Source organism: Psammomys obesus, unplaced genomic scaffold (assembly GCF_907164565.1).
Source record: "Psammomys obesus unplaced genomic scaffold, mPsaObe1.curated_primary_1811, whole genome shotgun sequence".
Classification (NCBI taxonomy): Eukaryota; Metazoa; Chordata; class Mammalia; order Rodentia; family Muridae; genus Psammomys; species Psammomys obesus.
The window spans coordinates 18,262,037-18,282,558 of NW_026596051.1; the positions used below are offsets into that span (position 1 = coordinate 18,262,037).

At 49.4% G+C, this 20,522-nt stretch overlaps 1 protein-coding gene across 3 annotated transcripts in view; it reads left to right on the forward strand.

Moving 5' to 3' along the window:
* Rgs12 (regulator of G protein signaling 12) overlaps positions 1-20,522 on the forward strand; it is an 87,113-nt gene that overhangs the window by 47,378 nt on the left and 19,213 nt on the right. For all 3 annotated transcript variants that reach the window (XM_055624191.1, XM_055624189.1, XM_055624190.1), the window contains exons 4-6: positions 18,150-18,319; positions 19,087-19,179; positions 19,932-20,075. In XM_055624191.1, the coding sequence (XP_055480166.1) occupies positions 18,150-18,319; positions 19,087-19,179; positions 19,932-20,075 (407 nt within the window). The remainder of the gene's footprint in view (positions 1-18,149; positions 18,320-19,086; positions 19,180-19,931; positions 20,076-20,522) is intronic.

Sequence of the window (20,522 nt, forward strand, 5' to 3'; positions counted from 1 at the left end):
ACACACACACACACACACACACACACACACACACACACACACACACACAGAGAGAGAGAGAGAGAGAGAGAGAGAAAGAATTTAAAACATACCAGAGAAATAGATTGGAGTGGGAGGAAGTAGGACTGTCATCCTAGTGGGAAGTCAGTGGTTGGGTGTGGTTTTAGGATCTGTGTAACACCTTTCCTTAGCTCTCTGTACTGTCCAGCCTCACCTCAGCTGCCCTGCAGGCTTGCCAGTCCTGGAATCTACCATTCCCCATGTCCTCCTGTCAGACCCTTTATTTCTGTAACTCCCCGCCCCCATCACATACATTGATTCTTGACACAGATTCCAGGCCTTGAGGTGCCCTCGCTGCCCCCCACCCTGGACTGTGCCTGTCCTCTGCAGTCTCTCACAGGGCAGCCGTCGTGGCTTGCTCACACCCACCTTAGACCCCCTGCATCTGACTACAGTGCACTGTTATCCCAGACTACCCTGCAGTGACCCCGCAGTGGCTCTCCCTGATGTCACTCGGCTCACCTTGTCCTCCTCACCTGCCCCTTCTCTGAGAAGTATTCTGTGTTCTATCCTGCCAGTCACTGGCATGAGAAAGCTTGTTGAGAGAATGATTAGATCTGGGCCCCAGTGATCTTCAATGACATTAGCCCAAGGCTGGGTTAGGGCAGTGACTTTTAAAGTGTTTTCAGCAGCAAAATGCTCTTAAAATGAAGCAAGCAAATGGCCTATCCTAGAACACAGATGGAAAAATGACTGGCTGGATGGCAGGTGGGTGACCATAGTACCCCCTTCTGGCTAAACTCCAGAAGGCACTCAGTCTGTTTTTACCTTTTTCTCCAGGTTAGCTGCTGAGTCTCAGGTTGGGGTTTCTCTGCTTTTAATCTTTAATTAACTCAAGTATGAGCATGAGTGTCCCCCAAATGCAGAGTGGACAGGACGGTCAGTGAATGTCCCCCTAAGCTCTGTGGCAGTCGTGCCCATGACTGTAGGTTTGCTTTGTGGTGGGACTTCTGGCAAAACTTGAGAGAAGAGAGTATTGGGTCAAAAGCTATCCTTAGTCTACTGTGACCTGTGGGTGCAGGGCTGTGGGTGCTGTACACTGGGTTAGGCCAGGCTAGGTACTGTTCTGGACTCTAGGCTGGCCCGGACACTGGGCTGGGTGCTTGACTAGGGTTCTATCCTGGAGACTTGAGCAAATTTGATGAGGACTAGTATGCCTGCTGAGAATGGTGGGGACACCTTAGTTCCATGTTTTGGTCTCTTGTGACCCGTGCTAGGTGCCTGTGGGCTTGGCCAGGTGTGCTTAGCCTCCTTCCTTCTGAAGGCCCACCAGATCCTTCCTGAGGAGGTTGCTATGCTCCATGGGTGCAGGACTCTGGGTGCAGGACTCTGGGTGCTGGACCCTGAGAGGCTGCTGGGCTCTCTCAGTCTTCTCATTCCTATTAGTTTGGGTTTCTACTCTTTCTAGCTCAGAGATTTGGAGGGCTGCCTAACCTCTCAAGCAACCATGAAAACTTGCCCTTACCTTTTGGTGTTCTAGGAATGACCATGTCCTTTTACTCCTTGGCCTTCTCATTCCCTGGCATTTCGTAACTGTTCAGCCTCACCCTAAGCTGTGGGCTAAAGATTTGAGGTCTGCCCAGGGCTGCACTCAGAGAAGCCATCTTCCCTTCCTGTCTGGGAACTTTGGCTTTGCTCCAGCCTGGTAGAATCTTCTGGTAGAGTCTCCTGGTAGGTCTTCTGTCCTACAGAAGTGGCTGCAGCAATCCACGTCACAGGCATGATGAGCTGCTCAGTGGTGAAGGGCCATTGTTGCCACAAGGATTTGGAGTTAGGTTGCATTCACTTTCAACATAATGGAGCTTTGCAATTGTGAAGATTCTTGGCAGGTGAATCCATAAAATCACGAGCGATGACGGCAGTGATGGGAGCCCCAGTGGAACCTCGGCTACCGTGCAGCATGACTTGTGGTCGTGGTACCACAGCCTAATCTTGTACTTTTCAGAACTGCTCCCTAACTAGTAGGATTGGAATACTAATTTGTAGTGTGTGGGGTGAGAGCAGGTGTTTTAACCAGAGCCTTTTATGTGGCTCAGTAGTTCAAATTTCTATGGCTTTTTTGGACTTAAAACCCAAATGCCAGTCAGACTGTATACTGTTGGGGAAGCAGGCAGACTTGGTTTCTGCCAAGATGCCTCCCAACACACTCATTTCTTTCTGGTTTTACAAGACATTTGGAAGGAGTTTTTATTAGTAACTATGTTGTGAATTTTTTTTTCAAGCAAAGTTCAAAAGTAATAAAGCCAGTGACTCCTTCCTCCCTTCCCTTTCTCCCTCCCACCTTCCCTCCTCCCTTTCTTCTTCATGTGGGAACCTTAGCTGTATTGGCCTTAGAACTTGTTTCTAGCACGCTGGAGTGGGAGTGGGAGCCGGGTCCCCTTGTTTCCCCTCTGTCTTCAGAGGCCCACCTGAGGTGGCTGTACCCTTCCCCTTACCAAGGGATTGTATTCATTAGATCCTTAGAGAACAGGACTCAATGGAACTCAGCCTTGTATGGCTCAGCCTGAGGCAGAGAAGCAGTGTGAGCCTGGCTCCAAGACCCAGGAGGATAGAGTCAGAGAGGCAATACCCAGGGGGGGCTCCCTGTTCATGTCCCAACACTCCGTCTTGGAGGAGCTGACACTGTTTGCTCATTTGCACAAGCATTTGCAATATGTACTCGTCTGTTTAATGAAGTCTGGCTATTGTGGGTGTGCTATCCCCTGGCTGGAGAACTGGTTAACAGGAAACAAACAAACAAACAAACAAACATGAGCGTCTTAAATGAACACATGTGAGGATCTTCACAGGAACAAGTAGGAAGGAATGGCAAAGAGCAGCCACTCTGTGATGGCGTACCGAGGGGACTGGATCTCTGGACCAGTCTGTCACTTTCTGGGAATGTTACTAAGAGACGTGACGGGGCGTGGAATGCAGTTGCCCCAGTTAGTTTACTCCCTGCTCCACGACACCAGCTTCTGTGTCAGGTGACCAAGGTGTTTTCCAGTCTTGGCATGCGAAGAATACCCCTCCTGAAAGAGTCTTTATGTTCATGGCTTGATGGAGCCCCTCCAGGGATTCTGCAAGAACTGGTTGGATCTGGAACTTTCCCCAGACTTATGCAAGGACTGGCAGCCTTTCTCCTGTAGCTCCAAACCATCCCCTGCAACTTCCTGGGGCTTCATCTTGAGCATGCGCTGCTTAGAGTCAATAGTGAGATGTTCCCAGTGGTCCCCAGCTTCTTCTCCACCAACTGCATTTGGACTACACACTCCAGGCCCTTGGCTTTCTCTAGTTCTGATCTGTCGCTACAGTTCAGTGAAGTGTCACTTACGAGGACCCTTCTCTGCTGTAGTTTCCAGTATGCGTCCTGGCAAATAGGGTGATCTAAGCATGTATCTTCTTGATGGCTCTCCTATAAGGAGTGACAGTCTTAGGGTGATAGTGGCCCAGCTTCCAAGGATCATTGCTATACACATTCAGTTCATTTTTCCGGTGTTGAATGGCAGTAGGGTTCCAGTCACAGCTAGCCCATCACAACCAACATCCTGTGGTTACAATGCTTTCACATTCTAGTTGTGGAGCGTGATGTAGAGAGTTGAGAATAAAATTTGAGCTTAATATAAAGAGCTCCCATGATCTTCCATCCTATAGGATGAACGCTGCCTTTTAACCATGAAGGGCCAGGTCTCAACCCCCACCCCCGCATGCCTGGAGTATCCTGTACCGCACATATTCCAGGTGTGGGAGGAAGTCAGTTCCTTGTTCCTTCAGAGCTGGTGCCTCATTCTGGAATCTAGCAAGTCCTGTCTTCCTGGCCATCCCGTTACTTTCTACGCCTTTTCAGAGCATCATGATGAAGTGTTGGCATGGCCCTGACCACTCCAGAACCTGTCTTCTGAAACATCATCATCCCAGCTGTACACTGGTGCATCTTAGTGTCCTACCCAGCTCTTCAGGGAGCAGTGTGGGCTCCTGAAAGTGTTCTTCTGCACATCGTAGAATATTTGGACTCACCTCCTTGGAGGGCTCTCAGTCTGTTGGCACTGTGTGGTGTGACACCCAAGGGTGTCCTTAGTTACGGGAAAGGCTGTGTTGCTGCAGGGAACGTGGTGCTTGGCCCTGCACGTTCCAGTGTATCCAGCTTGCACCTCAGCCTGGCAGTGGTAATTTGGGTGCTACGTGCCCCCTCTGAGTTTGAGATCCAAATATGGACAGGAACCTTCAAGGTCTCAAGGCTGGTGAAGACTGTTCCTACCATGCTACAGGCTGTGAGGAGGACTCCCCTACTATGTTACAGGCTGAGATGAGAACTGTTTCCACCATGCTACAGGCTGGTGGGAGTCAGCACCACCATTTGCTTAGAGATGTCTTTGTTCCCAGAGCCCTGGGCATGGATGTGGACAGAACATAGGTGCTCCCTGAAGTCCTTCATCAGCTCAGAACATGATTGAGGTCAGCTAGGTAGCACTGCCCTATGTTTATGTCTTATCCAGTGACTTTACCTGCCACAATGTGAAACATAGGTGGCACAAGCTGGTTGAGTAACATGGACTTGTTGGTGAGCCATGCACAGAAGGGATTGGGGCCAGCCTGCAAAGGCCGCTCAGAGACAACATATCTCTGGGACAGTATACCACATCCTGTGAGAAGGAAAGGCTGTTGTGTAAATGTTTTAAAACAAAACCTAAGACTCGTGACCTAATGGTGGCTTTCTTGCCTTTGAAAAGGCATCCTTTCAAGTTAGTTGACATTAGTGGCACTACAGTGATTGATGCCAGTGATCTTTACAACACACTGGAGAATGGCTGGCGTGGGAGGAGGAAGGCACCCATTCTTGAGGGCATCATCTTTTGAGCCTCTGTCTGGATCCCAGGACTTGTTGTTCCTGCCTCCTTCACTCTGGACTAACATCTCATCTTTACTCTGTTATGAAATCACACACACACAGTTCCTCTTTTCACCGTCTGTACTCCAACTTGGTCACACACAGACCATTTGTGCCCAACTTAATAGCCTCTTTTCTTTTGGATACAACTCCCCCGTTTGTTTGATCCATTTGAACTGCCAAACTTGAACATACAGGCATCATCTGAGAAGGACTTCCAACAGCAGATGCCCAGTTAGAGTATTTGCCCCCGATACAAAATTATGTTGTGTTGGGGGAGCATGTCAAGAAGGTGCTTCTCAGTTCACAGCACTTCTTGCTTCAGGCGTGTGAGATGAGTTTTGATCACAACTTTTTTCAAGTAATAAAACCTTTTTATTGGAAAGTAACTTAGACACTGCAAAGTATACATACCATTAGCAAGAGAAAGGACATTACCAGGGGCCCGAGTGGGACCAGTTCCCCACTGATGGCAAGTTGACTGCTTCGCCTACTTGGACTAGTGCCACCACGTGTGCTTTTCAGTGCCTGGCTCCTTTCCGTGAGCATGAGCTTTCATGCCTTGTGGGTCACTTGCCATTCACTCTGGCCACTGTGTCCTATTCCTTTGTTAAATGGCCTGTCTACTCTTGTCTCTGGTGATAGCTTCTAAGCTGGCTTAGACTTCAACTGACACAAAGGTACTCTAAGACATGCCCATACAGGTCTCTGCATGGACATCTGTGTGACTTGCTCTGATGTGCTGGCTAGGGTGTGTTTGGTACATTTTCCAGAGGGGGCCCACACCACCCAGCAGTCTGTGAGGAACTGCCTTCTCAGAGCTTCCCGTTGTGTTCATCATGGTGGCCATTAGGCTTGCATGTGGCCGTTTGATTTATTTATTTTTTTTAATATTCAGTTCAGACAGAGGCATCAGGGTAGAGCATCTGATAAGCAAGCTTGAGGCCCTGCATTCCATCCCAGACACTGCCAAAAATAAACAAGCATGTGCTTGCTGCTTGCTTTTCGACTTTTCTCATTTGGTTGGTTTATGTTGCTATTGTTGGTTGGTTGGTAGAGATTTGAAAAAAATGATAAATTCTGGAAATGATTCTTGGATTAAATGAATGAATTGTGATAATCTTATGTACCGGCTGCTTTTCCATTGCTGTGATAAACTGCCATGACTAAGGAAGCTTATGAAGGAAGCTTATTTTAGCTTACAGTTTCAAGAGAATGACAGTCCGTTATGGTGGGAAAGCATGGCTGCAAGTGGCAGGCATGGCAGCAGGAACAAGAAGCTAAGAGCTCACGTCATCAGGCAGAGAGTGAGCAGGAAGTGAGGCAAGACTGAACACTCACAGCCTGTCCTCAGTGATGTTCTTCCTCCAGTAAGGCTCCACCTCCCAAATGTTCTACAACCTCCCCAAACAGTGTCAGCAACTGGGGACCAGCTGTTCAAATACTAGAGCCTCTGGGGACACTTCTCCTTCATAGCACTACAGCTTATATTTAGAATTACATTTATGTAGATAATGAAATTAAAGGAAGTGTAATAGCATTTGAGGAAGACACGCAGGCAAGCCTTCTGTAGTTGGTTCTCAGTGCTGACTTCTGAAGACTGAGGGTTTTAAAGATAGTCCCAGTGGTCCTCTCCCCTTTAAAGTAGTCCTTTCGTCTTACTCTGCTTTGCCCTTCCTGAAACCATGAAGATAAACCTATTACTATTTCATTGTTCACATTTATGCCTTGGATGCCACTGGACTATGCTTTTCTGCACGGTGTGGGGCAGGGTTGTGAGTGTGTGCTTTCTTCGCAACACTAAAAACGCTCGGGTACATTTGGGGGCAGACCACGTCCATATTTTCAGAGCTTTGCTTTCAGGGCAGACAACTGCATGGCAGCTGATAGAGTCAAGCACTGACTTGGTTTGTTTTAAAGTTATACTCACCAACCAGAAAGCATTTCTGTTAGCCAGGAGTAACACAAGCCCGTCCGCATCTCAACAACTTTAGGTTAGAGGTTTAGCCAAGACTAAAAAGACAAGAAAGGGAGTCTTTAGAACTGGAAAGGAATAAGCCACATATGCACCATTCACAGTTGGCATCATCTGTCTACAAACCCAAAGCAGAGCACCTAGCCAGTCCTGACCTTCAGAACTGATGGATTCCATCAGAGAGAAGCAGGGCCTTCCTTAAAGGAGGTGCTATGTCTATGTGGGGCGGGCATGAAAGCATGATTTTAGATACTGACCAACAAAGGATCTATATGTAAAAACTTAAAGGGAAAATGTTTTATGAATCGTGACCTAACACTGCAGATATACAGCCGTAGATATACTCGCCTGTCACATGACGTATGGTCGAGGTTGGTATGGCCCAGTTACTAGTTGACATTACTCAGTACCTACTGTGTACCTGACACTGTCTCAACTTTCTTGTGGTGACAGTAAATAATACTTATTATCAGGGTTTATAGAAACGCTAAGAGGCTTTCCAGTGAGGCGTGGAACTATGAAGTTAACTCCATCATTACACTTGGCACAGCCAGAATACCTTTTCTGACATCATTTTATGAAGAAGGTAAAGCCGTGCCTCTCCAGAAGGAGCACCAACTCTCACATGGGTGTATGGCTCCAGAACCCACACCCTGTATGCAGTGCTGGCAAGGGCAGCTGGCCTGAAAGAAGAGCAGCGAGAGTAGAGAGACCTGTAAATGCCTAATGAGCACTGGCTCCCTGTAATCCCCACCACCACTCTTCTCTCTTTTCACTCTCATATCCAAACTTAGAGAGAAGCTGGAGGGAAATGCTGGCCCTCCCAGCAGTGGGGGCCCATCTCATCTGCTTCCTCCATCCAAGAAGTTGTGGGTTTGTAGATCCTTACATGGGACCCCCAGAGGAGAGGGAATGGCTATCCAGAGGGTGTGGGTGTGGGTTCCTGTTGGGGAGACATCAGAGCCCAGCCAAGCTCCATCTTGTCTCTAGGCTTGTTATTGATAGTCAAATAAAAGGTGCATGTTACATCATGGTTAGTTTGACATTTAACATTACTTTTATTATTAAAATTATGTGATGTGTAACCATTCCAGGAAATCAGGCTGTTTAGTTGCCAGCTAAGAGGGTCCCAGTGTGCACAGCTGTGGGAAGTGCTTCCTCGGTCTCATGTTAACTATTTTCATAGCAGGCTGGCCACTGAATACAGACCTGGCTCCTAGAGCCTATCGTCCATATCCGTTGGGACTTCGTGTTCTTGAGTGCTGTACGCGTCCTGGTTAGTAAGAACCCTGTCCTCATCCATGTCCTGCACAGCCAGAGCAAGCACAGGCTGTGCTTTCCTGGCCACGGCTGCATATTAGCTCTAGAAAGGATCGGCCCTCTTTTGACCTTCCTCCTGAGCCCAGCCTGGACTTAAGCGCCGGGGAGTATGTCTGTCTTCTTTATCCAGATCCTGTTGCCAGGTAGCTGTTTCATAGGTGGCTATTTATATGAACATAAAATGAGAATGTTTTTATGATGTCAGTTGTTTATTTGTCAAAATAAAATACGTCTATTTTGAGAAGGAATTAGCCAGTTAGAGAATCACGTGACCCCAGGCGTGGTGATACACACCCGTGATCCCAGCACTCTGGAGGCAGGGGCAGGCGGATCTCTGTGAGTGTGAGGCCAGCCTGCTCTACAGTGACTCCAGGACAGCCAGGGCTACACAGAGAAACCCTGTCTTGAAAAATGAAAACTAAATAAATAAAAATAAGAAGAATCATGTGACTCTTTGGTTCCAGCCAGTGTGTGAATCTGATCAAGGCTTAAACAAGGTGCTGCCCTTTCCTGACATGCTCCGGGCCTCTTGTAGTCCAGTGACCCTCATGTTGGCAGCTGATGGCTCCTCAGCTGAATCATAAAACTGCAGTGTGACAAGTAAAGGAGCTATTCGCTTCCACTACTTCCCACACTGCCCCTTGGCAGCGCCTGTTCTACCCACTCTTATGGCCCTGAACGCTCTTGGCATTTGCCCATCTGCTTGGCATTTCCTCTCCTGAGGCACTGTGTCATTTCACATGCTGAGGTGGTTCTGCTGAGCTCAGATGGGTCTGGTCTCAGCTTCAGGACAGCATTTGGGTTTCTCCCATTAGGTCTCTTCAGGGCCCTTGAAGTATACGTAATCATGTGATGCCCACACAGTCCCAAAGGACTGTCAGGCCTTGTTACTCCCTGTGAGATGGTGAGGCCTGGCTGCCTGATACCTAGGAACAAGCAGGACAGGAAGGGGTACTGGAATGCCATCTTAGAGTTTGTGGTGATTGCCTCGCTCCACCACTGTTCCAAGACCTCAGCAACCTCACCCTCACATTGGATCCCTTAAATTAGAGCAGGAATCTGTTCTGAGGAGGTGCTTTGGGGCTTGGAACATTATTCTGATGATCATCAGGATCTGTCACTGTGGTTGTGGTTGTGGTTGTGAGGAGCCAAATTTGCCCTAGGCTTTACACTGCAGTCTGTAGCAGCTAGTCCTGTCCTGAGCCCTCCTCACTGCTTAATGTAAAGTGTCACCTGGCCAGCAACGAGAACGAAGTGCTTAAAGCCAGTAGCTCTTGGGAGTAAAGTGACAGAACTCAGATACACAGATTGTGACAGAGGAAACGGGATGAGTCCAGTGCTATCTTCCCCATGTCAGCTTTTCATGCAGGATTCCATGTAAACCTGGCCCTCCAGGTAGTTTGAAGGCCTTTCTTGTTGGTATGTTCGCTTCTGGTTCGGTTCTGCGTTTGGACATGTAGCTTGGGATCCTTACAGTGTTCTTGGGCCCTATGCCCTACAGGTATTCACTTCTTCCCATAAGAAAGCCAAGAGATAGACATAAGGAATCATGTGATCATCCTATCATGTCACCTAGGTTCACAAAGGTCTTGTTGTGCTCTGTTTCTGCCTGGCTTCTCCCAGAGCTAAAATTAGCCACACTGATGACCTTGTGGCTGATGTTTACAAGGCCCACTGTGGGAATGAAGGGAGTGTATTCACAGAGAGGCAGTGGCTTCACTGAGCAGGTGACAGGACTTCATAGCTCAGCAAGGGCCGTGGGTGGGACTCTGCTCTGAATGTCGTCTACAAAGGAACTCTATAGAGAGCTTAGCTGCTTTTGTTGAGGGAATGAGTGGAGGCACCAGGAGTGAAAGGGAGGTTGTCCACTGCTGGAGAGGAAGTGACAGATACTCAAAAGGGACAAGAGTGTACTTGGTGAGGGTATCACCAAGACTTGTGATCACCCTTAGACAGTGGTGTGGAGATTTATATATCATATTTTTGAGCTGTCCTTTGTGGGAACCTAGGGCAGCCTGTCTTGGTGTCCAAGACAGTTTTCAATACATGGAACCAGGACCTTGAGGCAGAGATCAACCCCTGGGCTGAGCAGAAAGAGCACATAGTGGGCCTGTGGGTGTACGTTCTGTTTCCCATCAGTGCTCAGTGTCTAGGAGGACTCAGAGGGACATGAAGCTCACCTGAGGGAGGACTGAATGGAGAAGAAAGGTACCAGACAACTAAGAGCAAGCCACTGACTAATTAAAAAAACACAACAGCCATGAGTGACTATCTCAGTAAACATGAGACACTTTCTGCCTCAGTGTGGAAGACTGAGGGTCCCTTATACAAAATCCTTGGGACTAGTATTTAAGTTTTCTGACTTTTCCCTTGGGTTTTGGAATGTTTGCATATGTACAATGAGCTTTCTCCGGGATAGGACACAGATCTTCCCATGGGCTTCAACATTCAACACAGAGAGCCTGAGGATAATTGTACTCAGTACTTTAGTGTGTTCGCAGGTGACTGACACATCGTCACATGGGATGAGGTACACAAGTATTTTTTTTTTTTTATTCACCAAATTTTTTTGGATTTGGGAGCATTTTGGAATTTAGATTTCTGGTTTAAGAATATTCAGCCTGTTTTCTCCTTCTTCTGATGTCTATCCTCTTTGCCTTTCTGGATAGGAATTGAGCATTTTAGCAAGAGTCCTCCCTCTTGATTAGTTTCTTTAGATGTACAGATTTTAGTAGGTTTATCCTATATTTTATGTCTATATGAGTGAGTATATACCGTGTGTGTCTTTCTGCTTCTGGGATAGCTCACTCAGGATGATCCTTTCCAGTTCCCACCATTTACCTGCAAATTTCATGATTTCCTTGTTTTTTATTGCTGAGCCTGACACAGAGGACCTCTGAAAGGCTCTGCCCTGCAGACTATCAGTGCAGATGCTGAGACTTATGGGCAACCTTTGGGCAGAGTGCAGGGAATCTTATGAAAGACGTGGGAAACAGTAAGATCTGGAGAGGACAGGAACTCCACAAGAAGAGCAACAGAACCAAAAAATCTGAGCACAGGGGTCTTTCCTGAGACTGCTATTCCAACCAAGGACCAGGCATGGAGATAACCTAAGACCCCCGCACAGATGTAGCCCATGGCAGTTCAGTATCCAAGTGGGTTTCATTGAACAGGGACTGTCTCTGACATAAACTGATTGGCCTGCTCTTTAATTACCTCCCCCTGAGGGGGAAGCAGCATTCCCAGGCCACAGAAGAAGACAATGCAGCCACTCTTGATGAGACCTAATTGACTAGGATCAGAAGGAAGGAAAAGAAGACCTCGCCTATCAGTGGACATGGGGAGGGGCATGCATGCAGAGGGTGGAGGAAGAGAGGGATTGGGATGGGAGGAGGGAGGGAACCACAGGGGGGATACAAAGTGAATAAAATGTAATTAATAAAGAATAAAAACAAACAAACAAACAAATAAATAAATAAATAAAAAGAATATTCAGCTTGTATTAAAGGGGGAAAGAGTAACTGCCAAAAACTGGTACCTGATTAAGGACCAGCCCTCAAACTGGCATGGTGCACTCAGGAGAAGGTTATCTGTCTACAAGACCAGCTTCTCTCCCTGACATTCTGACAAGCAAAGATAAGATAGCTGACTTCAAACCCACCAAGGTCTCAGGGCAGAGACAGGACAGGCCTGAGTGCTGTGATCACCAGCAGAGTTTAGTCCCTGTCTCTGAAAGGGGCGTGGAAAGCTGTGGCAGGAGGGCCAGAGTCCGTGGGCCCTGTTACTGCTCATCACGCACGCACGCACGCACGCACACACCAAAACCAAAAAGTTCTATGAGCTTCCAGTGGCAGCCTCATGGGTGATACTGCTTCAGACACTGATGGTTAAGAAATGTGCTGAAGAAAGGAAGGGAGGCACAGCTGAGGCTTCCTTTTAAGACTTCACATGTTTATTTTAGAGGACAGTATTGCTTTGATGCTCTAGTTACCTTCTTACCAGATTTCTGACCCAGAATCCTAAGTTCTTGCGGAGGAGAGTCCACCAAGAGTCAACAGACTGGGCTCATCCAGCCGTGGATAGTAAAGCCTTGACGCAGTCATATCCCTTCCCTTACGTGTCTGGAAGACCAAGTTTGGAATTGCTGATTGCTGAGGATTGTGGCCAGAAAGCCGAAAGTGACCTCTGCTGACCCTTACCTATGCTGTGTGTGGGAAGTCCCAACTTCAGAAACCATGAAGAACTCACAAGGCCTCGTTGGCTCTGCCTGCTTCTTACCTCCGCTTGCCCACTGCTTTGTGCATGAGGGCAGCAGCAAAAGGCTGGGAGGCCTAGTGTGGGCAGGCTCCTAGCCCCCTTGATTTTTTCAGAGGTGTGCTGCTGATGCCACAGATTTTGCTGTGGGATTGGACGAGTTCAGGCTGGTTGTTTCTTAAGTGCATGCCCTTGAGACTCCATGGTTTTAGGACCCTCCTCGCTGAGAATATAGATCTGGTGTTGATGGGTTGAAGATTTTAAATTCAAGATGGTGTGGAAGTAAGTATTACAAGGAGCTATGCAGTCTCTCCGCCCGCCCCCCTGCTGTTTAACGAGCTGCAGAGTGGCTCCTCCCCAGCACTGGGAGAACAGTGTCTCTGCCCATGTGAATAATTCAGGTCTCTGGCTCTGCATTATGCATGAGTCTCTGAGGCTTTGTAAGGCTGTAGGGCCCCTCCAGCAGCCAGTGCTGGAAGGATGAGGACTGCCTTTGTGAGGGTCCCTGAGGATCTGCAGTAATTCACCTGCCCCCAAGGCTGAGCTAAGGAGCCATGTCCTCACTGCCCGTGGCCCAAGCCTCCTCCTCAGGCCACCCAGGCTGAGCCTGGTATGGACTCAGAAGGGTGGTTTACGGTGAATGGTTGGAAGTATTTGGTTAGATGGCACCACAGTGGCTCTTACCAGCTCTACCCAGGTAAAGTCCCACATCTGCCTGTCAGCTTGTCTTGAGCGCCAGGGAGGGCTGACCTGTGCAGTCCTCAGGTGTGTTTGCTGTGTGGGGAGGGTGTTAGGCTGGGGTGGGCTGTCACATGGCTTAGAGTTGAGACTTGAGAATTTGGAACACTTAGGGTTATGGTCCGGGTGAGCGATGCGGTGAGCTGAGAGCGGGCTGAGGCTGTGTGTCGCAGGAGCAACTGCACACCGGCAGACTCAAGGAATTACTGAAATGTGTAACCTACAGCCCACATCTCTTAAGCAATCTCTGCAGCTGTACTGGCAGCTGTTCCCGGTCTCAGCAGACCTGCCACAGACTTGAGACACACTCTCACCAGGACAGCATTTGACTGAGAGAAGAAAACCCGCAGCAATACAAACACCTAGAACACATCTACTGAGGCCACCATGCCGTGTCTTCTTCAGCTCAGCCCGTATTTTACCCAAATGATTAACATTAGAGGACCAAGCAGGCAGCTCCCAACAGGACAGCAAGTCTCAGACCTGACATGTATCAGCCTCCTGACCTGGTCTTGAACTTGAGATAGGAATAGAGATGTTTACAAGGAATTTCATGGCAACCAGATGGTGCCTGCTGTCCCAGGTCAGCCTTACCCCGAGGTGCATTGTTCTCTATGTGGCTAGCAATGCTGGAACATGGTGTGGGCTCTGAACTCAGGAATGGATGACAGAGAGGAGGGAAGTTCCTGCATGTATAGCCTGTCAGAAGTGCTAAGATTCAACCTAAAGAAACAACTGTGCCACGGCTCTGTGAGGACTCTGCCTTTACCCCTCTGCTTGGCAAGCCTCCTTCCCGCATTGCAGCGGGTCGGAAATCTCCACCAGGAGCTCTGTTTTACAGAATACTGTGTGACCTGTCGCAGCGCACTGTGGCTAGGTGTCATCTCAGTGTTCGTGCTGTCTTTGTCTAGGTCCCTGAGCTGTGCTGGACTCCGGGACAAGTCCACGGTCCCACAGCCTCAGGGAGGCGTTATCAGAGCACCCGACACTTCCTCTTGTCCTAAAGGACGTGGTTTGTTGCAACCATGAAATTGTCCCCTCACTAAGGAGGCACTAAGGAGACCTGAGTGGGTCTCTAGCCTATCCACCAGAAGATGGGCCCTGGTTCCCCTCCTCTCCTGTGCTGTCAACTCTCTGCTGTTGTGATTGCCACTTGAGCTGTTCCTGCTTAGGTGTTATACCACCTTCCTCTGTGCCCAGCATCCATGTCTGAGAGACCCCAGGGGCAAATCTGACCCATAGCCAGGAATCCTGGGAGACAGTACAGTGTGAGACACTCAGTGACACAATGAAGTTCAGCATAGCAGTCATTTGCTACGATTCCTTCTTGGTTAGAGTTCAGTGCCAGTGTTGACTTGAGTCTTCTGGTCATCTTTCACTTGCTGACTCAGTCAGTGCACGTGCACTCCCACCACAAGCCCAGCACTTCCTGCTGCAGCACTAGGGACCAGTGACTCCACTGGGCTTGGAGTTAAGGTGGGCACACAGGAACCCAGGTGTTTGAGGGAGTGGGCCAGGCAGGGACAGGCTACAGATGAACAGATTGGAGGTCTGCAGGCGTGTGTGGAGGGCCGAGCCACCTTTCCTCCAGCACTTGGGTGCCTTGGCCACAGAGAAAGTGGGTATTTCTCATTGTAAGCTTGTCGGGGATGACAAGCACCTGTAATTCATGAGCACAAGCCTCATCACCCTTGTAGGGACACATGGTCTATAGGTAACTTGGTGGCTCAGTCCTGCCTTTCTTCCTCTGCCTTCCTGTCCTCCAGGCCACCCTCCACTGTGAGGAGAACAGAGGACCTTGCCAGTCCCTGGTCTAGGGTGAAGGCCACATTGCTGAGGAGCCTGTGTGGTCTGCCAGCATTCCTGCTGCTCAGTTGAGTCACAGTTGTGTGCTGCATTTCTTCCACCACTCGGCCTTTGCATGTGCACACCCTGGTGTGGCAGACTCTTCCATGTTCCCCGAGTTAGCTTCCTTTCCTTCCTCAGTTCTTAGTTCAGACTTCGTTGCCTCAGGGGGAGAAGCTGGAGGGGACAAGTTGTGGTGTTCACTATGCTAAGCGTGGTGCTTAGTGTTGATGAGGATCGTCACCTCATCAACAGAAGATGCAGTGAGGTGCAACCTCAGCAGCCTCACTTTCCATGGGGAGCCTGGGCTACCAGAAGCCTGTACTGAGCAGAGTGTGAGTTCTGTCCTTACACCTGGCCTTCCTGGGGTGGTGCCCAGGGGCACTGCAGAGCCTGGCCCCCACTAATCCTCACACAATCTTTATTTTAAAAATAGGTAGTATGTTCCCTTGGGCCAGAGCTTGGAGCATGGATTGCAGGTTGGCTTGTTCATGAGGCACAGTGCCCCACGTGCAGGGTGCCAGCATTGGTTCTGTCTCTGGGGTGGCATAGGTCACTCCACCTCTGATATCCTATGCACCTAGAGGTGCTGAGCACCTTCTTTGATATACAAGCCTTCATTGTCTGCCTGGGCAAAGCCCATGACTTGAGCCACTTCAGAGCGGTATGGAGCTTGAACTAGCCTTCAGCAGGTTTCAGAAGAGGAGAAGCCATGCCCATGTGCCTAGGAGCCTGGCACTTGTCATGCTTCCTTCTGTGTTCTCCTGGCTCATCTGTCCGTGTGGGTGTCTTGGTTTGGCCAGAGTGTTCCACAGCAAGTTTCTGTGTGTGTGTGTGTTGTGTTACCCTCAGCCTCTTACCTGGCCATTTTACATGGGGTTCAGATGCTGCTGTGCTCCTGTCATGGGAGCTTCCTTCCAGGCCTCTCCTCAGTCAGGTTTCCCCGTTTTTCTCCAGTTTCGTTTCACATCTGAATCACTGGGCCCTATGAGGTAAGCGTTAATGTGCTCTGGATAGCAAGAGCCCAGCTTGGTTTTTGTTCAGATGTGGTTCAGTCCCCATCTCCACTGTATTTGTCCCCATCTGCTCCTGGACTTTGCCTTCTGCTTCTCCATCTGGTTTTGTTCCAGAACATCTTCCTGCCTGTGTGGTGCTGTGGCAAATGATGTACAGTGGGAATGGGCCTGGCTGGCGTGTTTTGGGGATGTGTGAGGTATGCATTAGGGATGGGCAAAGTGTACGGTGGGAGTGGGCATGGCATACAGTGGGGATGGGTGAGGTGTGCAGGAGGGATGGGCATGGTAGACAGTGGGGTTTTAAACAGTATGAATTGGGTATGCAGTGGGGATTAAGGTGTATACAGTGGAGATTAGGGTGTATACAGTGGGGGTTAGGGTGTATACAGTGGGGATTGGGGTGTATACAGTGGGGGTTGGGGTGTATACAGTGGGGGTTGGGGTGTATACAGTGGGGATTGGGGTATATACAGTGGGGGTTGGGGTGTATGCAGTGGGGGATTGGGGTGTATGCAGTGGGGGTTGGGGTGTATACAGTGGGGATGGGTGAAGTGTGCACTGGGGATGGGTGAGGGATACAGTAGGACCAGGTGGAGCCATCCTGCCTTTTCCTGCACTTGCTGCTTGGTTTTCTGCTGAGACTGTCGCACTCAGCTTGTGTAGTTGCTTTTGGGAAACCTGTCCGGAATTGTTTTGGATTTATATGTGCATTCTAAGAAAATCAGTATCTTCTCTGGTCACTGGACACAGATGAGCTTCAGAGAGCAGCCCCGCAGAGAGTGGAGTGTTTGGGGTGGCTGAGTTACCTAGTGAGGTGGTGGCCTGCACAGTCTCCAGTTCCCAGCAGTGTGAGCGACAGTGTTCCGGAAAACAGGTCAGAGCTCCTGTGATGAGTGCTGGCCCAAGCCCTTCCCCCTGACCCTTAGGAGAACATGGCTAATGAACAGTGTGTGTGTAGGGGGGCGGGCACATCCAAAGATTAGGCCTATACAAGTTCTGATCTCACGATATCGTTTCTTCTGACACAGATATCTGTAGTGTGTCCACAGTGGCTCCTGTGGCTTAGCCTTGTCTCTTTTAACCTAAATGCCGGCTGGTTTTGAATGCTCCTGCCCAACATTGAATATGGGTGCCGTGGTGATCTAAGGAAGGTGTACTCTGAGGTCACATCCCTGCCCTGGCTTCTAGACCTCAGGGTCACTTTCCTCTAGATTTGTAGTGTCCACACTGGGCTCTGCTGCAAGACCTGGGGCCTCCTGACAACACAGCCCAGCAAAGTGGGCTGGCCTTGCCTCTGACCTGGGGTATCCTCATCTAGGGATGCTCCATGTACCCTGCTCACCAGAGCACCATGTGTAACAACTCTAGAGTTCCGTCCGCTTACACTGGCCTATGGCCCTCCTCTCCTCCCTGGGCTGCTTCATCAAGTGGACAAGGGTGACAGATGGGTTCTTCCTAGACACCTCTCCTTCTCTTCATTGAGTTGTAATGTGTTCCTCCATGGGGATTACCAGTGAATGAGCAGCCAGATGGTATGTGGTTAAATACTCATTTGGGATGTCATACCTTAATGTTTCCACTGAGAAGTGACTTGCACGAAGAAAAGTGCACAAGCCATGAGCTATGGATTCCAAATTGCAGTAGACAACATCGGGAGGGTGATGGGGCCAACTGCAGTCCCTCCTCGGACTTCACTCAGGGTCTTTTGCTTTGGGGTGCACTTGTAAAATGCCTTCCTTGCTGTTTGCCCTACATTGCTCTTTCTGCTCTGCATGTACGTGCACCTGAGGCAATCGCTTCTTTGGTTCATCTTCATAGTCAGAGCTTATTATTTAAGTCAGTCTCTCTCTCTCTGTGTGTGTGTGTGGGGGGGTCGTGTGGCCCTGTAAGGCTGAGATGTGTTCTTTTCACTGCTCTGTCTGATGTCTAGAAAGCCTTGGCAAGATTTCAGGTGCAGTGCATGTTGCTGTCTGAACAAGTGTGGAAAGTGGAGCTGGGTGCAGGTGCCTGTGGCCTCATGTGGGACAGGCATGGAGAGGCAAGGGGTGCAGGTATGTCTGTGATGACCCCGCAGAGTTGACGGGAGCTGACCTGAAGGACTGCATCAGCAACAACAGCCTGAGCAGCAATGCCAGTCTCCCCAGCGTGCAGAGCTGCCGGCGCCTGCGTGAGAGGAGAGTTGCAAGCTGGGCAGTGTCCTTCGAGCGTCTGCTGCAGGATCCCATTGGCGTTCGCTACTTCTCTGTGAGTAAGAGGGACTGCTGTGGGGTGCCAGCACTTTGTGACAGGGTGCTTGAACCAGACCTCAAGGACTGTGCATCACCTTGTAGGGGTGTGATCACCCAGCTCCTGTGCCAAGCACAAGGCTCAGAGTAAGGTGTGCATTTATAGGGACTCTCAGTCTTCCCTTCCTGGCCTGCTTCCTGCCCCAGAGTTTCCTGAGGGTCCTCTTTCCTCCCCCTCTCTGGGATGTCTGAGCAGCAAGGAACATCCAAGTTTCTTAGCTTTGGGTATTGGTTTGTTTTGAGACAGGGTTTCACTGTGTTACTCAGACTGGCTTGGAACTCATAATCCTCCTGCCTCATCCTTCTGGGTGCTAGGATTACAGCTGTATGTCACCATCCTAGCTGGAGCTTCTTCAAAATTCTTGGAAATGCACGCTGACAAGTACAGCTGGAACGGGGGTGGGGTAACACGAGAGTAATGGGATGAATACGAGCCACATGTGTGTGACAGTGTCAGAATGATGTAATGTCATATTTTGTATCCTCACTAGAACTAAAAATTCATTTCTTTAAAAAAAAATGACCAGCCCTTGAGAAAAAAAATCTGTGAGGCAGATGGCACCCCTCAAACGTGTTGCACAGCCTTTATGCTTGCTCTCAAGGCCCTCTTGAGAAGTGTCTGTTCAGCTGTGTTATAGACAGAGAGGGCCGGGATAAGGGGATGAGGCCTCAGGTGCATGGAGGGATTGTGGAGTTACACCTGCTTTCCTTCCTGTGTTCCCTCAGGATTTTCTACGGAAGGAATTCAGTGAGGAAAACATTTTATTCTGGCAGGCCTGTGAATGCTTCAGTCACGTTCCTGCACACGACAAAAAAGAGGTAGATTGCTCCTCAGAGCAGGGGGCCGAATGAGGGTCAGGTGGCACACAGCTACATCAAGTGTCGCTTGAGCAATTGGCGAGGGATGCTTCTTACATGACTGTAAGAAAAAAAATGACATTTCTGCTCCAGAATAAAAACTTAAGTGTGTGACATTTAATTCTGCCTAAACATAGTCTGCATAAATGTCTTGCCACAGAGCCTGGCAGAGGTGGCACTTGATGCTGGGATGGGGAGGAGGGAACAGTGCTTGAGGGGACTTGGAGAAGCACTCAGGCAAAGTGCACCCTCTACCCGCTGGCTTAACAGCTCCTCTTTAGCTGGTGCAGGACCACCCTGGCCATGTCCTGTGGTGTTTCCTCTAAGGTAACATTTGTCCTCACAGAGTGGCCTCATGCTTGTTTCTTGTGCTCCGAGCACTGTACGTGCCTGTTCTCACTTGTGGTGCACATTTGTGGTTCTCACTTGCTGGCCGATCCTACTCTGAAGCCTCTCGCTGGTAGCCCACCTCAGTTTTTGAGGCCCTCACAAAGAAGCCATTTAGAAACTTTCAGAGGAGCCAGTTTAGGAGTTTCTTCCTGGCTCGTTCTTAAATATTTACCATTGTAAGTCAGAACACAGACTGGGCTTGTGAATCAGCTCTCCAGCCCCAAAGCAGTGGCAGCCTTAGGCATGCCACAGTGACACAGGCGGGAAATGCGTGTCCAGTAGGTATATGCTCACAGCTCTGCTCAGACCTTTCTACCTGTCAGCTCTCTTACAGGGCCCGGGAGATTTTCAGTAAATTCCTGTGCAGCAAAGCCACCACTCCTGTCAACATTGACAGCCAGGCCCAGCTGGCAGATGACATTCTCAATGCACCCCACCCTGACATGTTCAAGGAACAACAGCTCCAGGTGACTTTGCAGTTTTTCATGGGGCTTCCAGCCAGAGATTGGGGTGCAGGACTCTCTCAGAGCAGCATGCTCTCAGCTGGACAGGAGGCTGCTGGCAATGTGGGCATGGCAAGGAACCTCTCCAAGAACTGGGCTCTATCCTCAAAAGGATTCAGTAGAGCTGAGAAGCAAGAAGTCTGTGCCATAGACATCCTCATGTACCCCGCTGTGGACCAAAGTAAGGGACAATATCACCTACTGAAAATCACTGGGGCTAGTGAGATGGCTCAGCAGATAAAGGCTCTTGCTGCCAAACCTGACAACCTGAGTTTGATTATTGGGAGCAACATAGTAGAAGGAGAGAACCAACTTCTCCAAGTTGTATTCTTGCCTCCACACATGGACCATGGCACATAATCATCACACACACACACACACACACACACACACACACACACACACACACAC